The sequence below is a fragment of the Alligator sinensis genome, unplaced genomic scaffold (assembly GCF_000455745.1).
Source record: "Alligator sinensis unplaced genomic scaffold, ASM45574v1 scaffold1626_1, whole genome shotgun sequence".
Classification (NCBI taxonomy): Eukaryota; Metazoa; Chordata; order Crocodylia; family Alligatoridae; genus Alligator; species Alligator sinensis.
The window spans coordinates 41,918-49,629 of NW_005842437.1; the positions used below are offsets into that span (position 1 = coordinate 41,918).

General features: G+C 52.3%; 1 protein-coding gene across 4 annotated transcripts in view; it reads right to left on the reverse strand.

Annotated features, from left to right (window-relative positions):
• Positions 1-7,712, reverse strand: part of CEP164 (centrosomal protein 164) — a 51,928-nt gene that overhangs the window by 40,040 nt on the left and 4,176 nt on the right. For all 4 annotated transcript variants that reach the window (XM_025211952.1, XM_025211956.1, XM_025211955.1 and 1 more), the window contains exons 4-5: positions 6,311-6,422; positions 5,600-5,813 (exon numbers count right to left, since the gene is read on the reverse strand). In XM_025211952.1, coding sequence (XP_025067737.1) covers positions 5,600-5,813; positions 6,311-6,422 — 326 coding nt within the window. The remainder of the gene's footprint in view (positions 1-5,599; positions 5,814-6,310; positions 6,423-7,712) is intronic.

A 7,712-nucleotide genomic window follows, 5' to 3' on the forward strand; every position in this document is an offset into this window, starting at 1 on the left:
ACAGGGGAGAAGGACCATAGGGCTGCCCGCAGGAAGCAACAGCAGCCGGGCAGTGGAGCTAACCAACAAGACAGGGCACAGGCTCTGCCTGGCATTAGACTGCTTAGTCCTCCAGTCACCCACATGGGGATCAGACCCCTACTCCCCAAGTGTCACCCTGCAGCACAGTAAGACACAGCAGTCTCACCCAGATGGCCAGAAGCCTCCTGCCCTCTGTCAACTGCAATATGCACCTCTTTCTGAGACAGAAGTGGGGCTGCAGTGACACCTTTAGCTGGAAGGTGAAGCTGTCCAGTGGCAGGCAATTCTGTTGCAGAACTTCACCCAGAGGTTCCTAATGATCTCTGTACTGTACGTAAGTACAGCCACACTCCCCTCCCCCAAGCAATTCCTCCTCTTCCATGAGAGCAAGTGTGAGTCCCATCAAAACACTGACATCAAACAGGACAAGTGGGAGGAGAGGCCAAAGGCAAGTGGCCTGATGAGAAGAGGAAAAATTTGAATTACACTCTGAGGGGTGGTCGAAGAGCTACGGGCTGACTCCTGCCACAGAAAGCTCAACTCCGCTCCCCGCACAATGGAATCCCTCATCCAACAGTTCGCACCTCGCGGTGCATTGCAGCACAAGGTAAGCTGGAGGGGAATGCATGCTGCAGCGATGCCCACAGTATGCCAGCACGGCTCTGTGTCACTGCTGTGACAGAGCATGTGCACCGGTAAATTGGAGCCTCCTGTGCTCTGTGTTTATATAAAATTACAGACTGAAAACACAGTTAATTCACTAGCACGCTGGGGGACAGGGAAAAGGAGAAAGCTGCGCGCTGATCTCTCCTCTGCCGAGCCGTCGCCAAATCAGCAGTTATAGGGTAAATTACACATTCTGGCCTTAACTAATTACTGTCTACAGATGGCCATTAACTATGTGTATGGAGCTGTGGATGTTAGTTGTCCTTCAGCAAAGATAAACTCACTTCCATCGGGCTAATTAAAACTTTCAGGATAATCTGCAGTTTATCTGATATTTATAGTCATAGTTATTATCAGCTAACTGAGTGCTACCACATGCTGGTAATTAGAAACTGGAGCTAGCAATTCGGTGGAGTCGCAGCTGGATACCAGCAATAGGGGAGCACAGCAATTCATTTACATTACACACACTGACCTTTTATTTTATTTTATTCCTTCAGAACAAACGATTTGGCAAGTTCTGATTAAACCGTAGCAATTACTTATGAACAAAGAACAAAACAGCCCAGAATGTTCCTCGCAGTGATGTGGCAGATCCTGCTGTATGCAGCAGAGGAAAGAGCCTTGCATTAGATGCTATGGCCTCAGCCCCAGCTCCTCCTGCCCCCCCAGTGGCATACAACATCGTTGTCTGGCTTGCAACAGGGACAGCGCTCATTCCTACCACCCGTTGGGTAGAAGGAATGAGGACCAAGCACAGACAGCTGCAAGCAAGAGCAAATCAGCTGGGGCGTTTGACATCCAAGATCAAGCATCATCTAGATCCAGAAGCTTCTATGTTTAATTAACGAGGCAATCGTAGCCAAGGACAGATGTCCTAATAGTGGTAGCAAAGGAACAAGGACCCTTTGCATTTGCTGTTTTATCAAGGCAGGAAGAGTGAAGAATTTGCTCCGCAGTATTCAGAGCCAAAGGCAGCAGGAAAGCACTACCCTGCACCCAGAGCATGCTCCCACCTCCCCATGCCAACTGCCAGGCTAGCAGTGGCAGGGCTTTGAAGGGCCTCTTGGATCCCTTTGGTTCCCCAGGGGAGGGGTGGAAGGAGGATGGGAGGAATGCTCTCAGGCTGGCACCATGCCCTTGCCTCTTTGCTGCTCTTCTTTTCACCAACCCAGCCAGTTTGAACAACGGCCTGGGACGCAGGACACCACGAGCAGTGGTGGAGGTTAACACTACAGAGTCTCGAGAAGCTACTCATAATGCCTGCCTGGGATCATGGGGCTAGTCCACTCGCCCTTCTTCCCCCGCAATAGTATTTAACAGGATAGATGGCCACGTGGCTACAGTGCAGGGCTGACTCAGGAGACCAAAGTCCATGCCTACATCTGCCATAAGCACCTTGTACAGCCTTACCTGCATCACTCTCCCTCTGGGCCTTGGCCCCTGTCCAGAAAAGGTAATGAGGAAGTGGTTCCATCTCCCCACATTTGGCTGTGTGGTCTGTTTGGACTACAAGTTCCCTAGGACAGGGAATGTCCCTCACTCAGTTTTTGTGCATCACCTATTCCAGGGGGGTCCCAATCTTAACTGGAGTCTCCGAGCAAGCGAAACACAGATGATAAACACGCTGTAACTCTGTGTAGCCATGCCAAGGTAATTCCCCACTGCAACTGACCCGAACTATAGTTTAGAAGGTAAGAGTATTAATTCTTCAGTGGTAGAATAATACAAGAGACAACTAACTACTTACCAGGCAAGGAAGATCAGCTGCAACCTGCGCCTCTGAAGCTTTAAGCAACCCAGTAAAATACCTGCCACATCAGCCCAGGGGACTATTACCTCTGTTTGGTTTTTCCTTCCTAACAATTAGCTAAGCGCAGAAAAATACTGCAGTCTCATGTCCTCAGAGACCTCATCATAGTCCCATTACGGAGGGGGTTGAAAAGCTAAGCTGCCTACCTCATCGTTGCCTGCTCCGTCCCAAATCTCTGCTGTTCTGCTCCGGGTCAGCTCCACTTCCACCTGCCAGTAGAGCCTGCTGCTTTCCTGGCACTCAGCTGTCTGACAAAGCCAAGCCGGAGGAACTCGCAACCCCCCGGCCAACGCCTCTCCCTTCAGCACATCAGGGGCTTGCTCTGGCCTGCCCTCTCTTTCCTCTGCTTCTTCTTGTCCTTCCTCCTCATCCCTCTCTTGTGCACCAGACAACCCACCAAGTTCCATCCTCAAACTGGCATGGGCACACTCCTGAGGCATGACGAGGCGGGGAATTAGCAGGGGCCCCTTAGCAGAAGCAAGCAAATCCAGGTGATCATCAGACTCACAGGAACTCTGGAGATCCCAAGAGAAGTTACTGCCCTCTCTCCAAATCAGTGATGCAACATTATCAGCTACATTGCTCGAATGGCTGCTGCTGCATTCAGACCCCACACCACTTGCTGCCTTCTCCTCTTCTGGTGCAGCACAAGGGAAAACTGATTCAAGGAAGCAGGTTCCCATCAAAGCAGAAGCATCCACTCCGCTTCCTCCCCCAGCCTCTGAAGCACGCAGCGTTGTCTCTAACGTCACACAAGGGATGGCCAAGAGACCATCGTCCTTGGATGCTCGCAGGCATGTATCGGGTTCAGCCACCCTTGCCCATTCTGGCCCCTCTCTGCCCTGCCTGCTGCTGGTCACAAAGCACTTGCCCAGCCTGGTGGTTGGACTCAACACTGGCTCATGAAGGTTTTTTTCCCTCCTGCTCTCCACCATGTCGCTGTGTGAGCTCAGCTCTTCTGGGAGACTCTGAGCAACCTCTTCCAGTAAGCGCAGGTCTTCCATGGGGCTGACATGTAGGGGAATCGCTTCACATGTCTTACCATGAAAAACAGGGTTAGAGGCACAAGCAGCCAAAACAGCTTCCCTGACTGTGGCTTGCAACAAACCTGGACCTCGCTCCTCGTCACCAGCCGGGCCCCTAGATCTTTCTCTGACTGGCAAATCATTTGCAGGCTGGCAGACACATTCTTCTGTCATTTCTTTTTTCTTCTGGTTTTCAGACATCTGTTCTTTCACAAATAACAGGCTTTGGGCCTCAAAGACCTCTTGGGAACCAAGTATGGTTTTCCCATTTTCAAGGTCTGGTGACGAGGATTCCTTTGACACATAGGAATCTACCTCCGTTGTCCGAACCACATCTAAATATTCAGGTTCAGAGTGAGAAAAATAAAGACAACGTTCCGCTGATTTGTCTGGGCCCTGCTGGGTGCCTGCATCTGATTTGCTAAAAGATGGACCTCTTCCTAAAATCTCCAGATCAGCTAACATTTGGCAAGTTCTGCTAGGCTTGGATGAAAGAACCGGCTGCAGATTGTTTGGTTGAGTGCCTGAAAACAGTGTGTCTGAGTCACTCGCCTCTGATGACTGGCTCAGGGTCATCCTTTCACCTTTCTTAAGGAAGCCCTCGTTCTTAATCTGGCTATTCTGTTCTAGATCAGGACTCAAGCACCAGGAGGGCAGGATGGGAGAGGATATCTGATAAAAGGATGTTGAAGGAAGAATCCCTGGCTCTGGCTGCATTTCCTAAGTGGACAAACATTAGCAAATAACTTAAACATGAACCATACAACTACACATTCACTCTTATCTAATGCCCAGAAGGCCACAGGAGAGAGTCTGCTGCACATGAAGAAGAAACACTCTATTGAAGTCCCTCATATTGGAGACTGGAACCTTTTCAATCAGTCCCCACCTGGGGGATTTCCACCCACTGCAGTCCCTGGTCCTCTGGGTTTGATGCGAGGCAGACCTTCTCAGCCAGGCGTGCATCACGCTGCTGGGTAACCTGGGAAGTTCTCCATATTTGGTAGGGAAGGGATTGTTTGCCAAGGAGGGGAGGGTTGGTTATTCTTGTTGCCAACCAACAGTGATACATGCCAACATACTGCTTTTTGAGGCTGCACACGGTGCCTAGAAACCATAGTGGCACGTGCCTGGTCACTGCATAAACAACACCTGTCATTCTTTTCAATGAGACAAACAGCCCCAAATGTTTTACAACCCCCCGCTCCATACACACACATACACACGTGCGCACGTGTGTGTGCATGTGCATCCCATCACAGCGCAGCCACTGCTCTAATCCCAAGAGAAGTGCCAGCAGCTCAGGGCTCGGAGCTCCTGCGCTGCAAGGGTGAGGGATCTGATGGGGACCCACAGCGCGAGGAGTCTGGAGGGTCCCAGCTTCCCCTTCCATGTGCACTGCAGCCCATTCCACCTGTCTGCCAACCACCAAAGCAGCTGGATGCCTCAGCCGAATCATCTGGGAGGAACAGCTTACTAGAAAGGCCTATAAAACCAGAGCAGCTGCCCCTTGGGCCTGTAGCAGCCTCGTATTGATTTGAGAAGGGGTTTACAAGCTGCTCAGGCCATCACAGGGCCCTTGCAGCAGCTCACTGTCATTCCCTGCTTCTGGGAGCAGGCATGGGAGGACAGAAGAGGCCACTGAACCCTGTTTTCCTTCTAGCTCGGAGCCCATTGCCCACAAGGCCAGAGGGGGCATCAAAGAAACCCAGATGCTGAGCTGTGGGGAAAACAACCATAAGAACAAGAAGAGTTGAGAGATGGAGAGCATGAAACCAGTCATCACTGCTGCCCAGGGAGTTGGCTCTGTTTTTTGGGGGGGTTTTTACCTCAAAGGACATGGTCCTAAGACCAAAATAAGTGTAAAGCAGAAGCACACATGCCCTGCTTAGCTCTGCACAGCAGCCACGTTGCCCCACGACGTGTGGGCAGACTCATCGAGCCTACAGCCTAATACCCCAACAATACCCCGGCTCCACGGCTGCCATCTCTGCTGGACAGCCATTCCTGTCCCCGCTTCCCAGGCTGGCCCTCCCTGCGTGCCCGAGGGGCCCAGACCGTGGGGCATACTCACAGCAGCCGGCTTCAGCAGCTCTCTCTCTTTCTTGTCTTTCTTTTCCTTCTTTTCTTTTTTCTTCTTTTTGTCCTTTTTCTTGGTGTCACCATGGGCTGAGAGCTTCTCCCGCTCCTGGACCACGAGCTCCCGGTAGTGCTCATCGCATGGGTGGTCCCAAGTCGACTGGCCATTGGCGAAGTTGAAGTAATAGATCTCACCAGTAATGTCTTGACTAACATGGAGGAACAGGACAGGCAGAGAAGAGAAAAGGGCTTCAGTTCCGCTCACACATACAGCATGCCCCAAGGCAGCAGTGCAGGCACAGGCCCTCTTGTCTGAGGGGCACAAGGGCTGCAGAGACTTTAGCCCCCCACTGCAAGCATGGCAGAGGAGGAGCAGTGTCCCAGCTAAGCCCATGTGCACAGAAGGAGGAAGCAGCAGCAGCCCCTCCACCACCACTGCCCAAACCGCTGCCTCTCCCTCTCCCAGGTGAAGAGGGCCACAGCATCCCTCTAAAGGGTGCAGAGGTATCAGACCAGTAGTAAAGCAGGCACATGGTGAGTTGACTTCCCTCTGGTGACCAAGCGTGCCTGTTGCACAGCTGGAAAACCGAGGAGCCCTGGCATCGTATCGCCAGCTCCAACCACAAGGCTCCTGTGTCCATTTCTTAGGCTACCACGTGCAGAGGTCACCAGTCTACTCTAGCAGCTGCTCCTCTAGAGCTCTCACCAGGGCTTCCACTCGGGAGGCAGAGGGGCCACGATACCTTCCTTGGCCAGCCACATCAACTCCGGCTCCTTCTCAGGATCGATCCCAATCCCCCGTGCATAGTCACAGATTTCTGTAACACAACGTGGGGACAGCGTGACAGACAGCACACACCACGCGGTACCACACAACCCGTCCCTGGCAAAGTGGAGGATGGCTGGGGTAACCCCGGTTCCAAGGACACACCAAGCTGGAAACAACATCCCACGTGCTTGGGAGCATCTCGCAGCCCGTGGGCAAGGCTGGATACTGCGCAGGTGGGAAGAGAGAGGCAGCCAACACACAGGGGAATGGAGACCACAGGCCTCGGCCCCCCTTCGGCCCAGCATATGCCAACATTACCTGCATGAAGTCAATGCAGCTATTTCAGGGAAAACTGGCGCATGCAATAGGACAATCGCCTGAGGAGCCGGGTGTCCGGCTCGTACCATTAAGTCTATCATCTCCCCTGGGCCAGGCCTCCCCAGCTTTCCTACTGCAGTCTGGCCACAGGCAGCTGCTTAACTCTTGCCTGCTACCAGACACAGGGCTCAGGTGCCTATATACTAATGCTAGGAGCATGGGGAACAAGCAGGATGAACTGGCACTCCTGCTTGCAGAAAACACCTATGACTAAGTGGGGCTAACAGAAACCTGGTGGGATTCATCCCACGACTGGGCAGTACATATTGAGGGTTACAGGCTGTACAGAAAGGACAGGGTGGGGAAAAATGGGGGAGGGGTTGCGCTCTATGTCAATGAGCAATATACATCGACCCTCATCAAGACAGAATCAAAGGATGAGGAAGTAGAAGGATTGTGGGTTAGGCTACATGGGGGGCAAGGATAAAGGGATTTGGTGGTAGGGGTCTGCTACAGACCCCCACATCAAGGGGAAGAACTAGATTTGGGGCTCCTGAGGCAGCTCTCGGAGACCATAAAAGCTAAAGAGGCGGTAGTCATGGGGGACCTAAACTACCCAGACATCTGCTGGGAGACGCAGACAGCAAAGCCCCACCGCTCACGCAGGTTCCTATCCTGTGTACAGGACCTCCACCTGACACAGGAGGTACACGGTCCCACCAGGGGGAATGCCATACTGGACCTGGCATTGGCAATGGGGGATGACATGGTAGGGGACCTACAGATCGGTAGCCATCTGGGGGACAGTGATCACCTAATAATAGAATTCATCATAAGATGTCGAGTGGGCAAGGTAACTAGTAGGGTGAAAGTGCTAGACTTTAGGAAAGCTGATTTCAATGAACTCAGGCGATTAGTCAAGGACGCACTGCAGAGTAGGAGTTTTGAAGTGATGGGAGCCCAAGAAGGGTGGCTGTGCCTTAAGGAAATGATCCTTCGGGCACAAAGCAAGACGATCCCC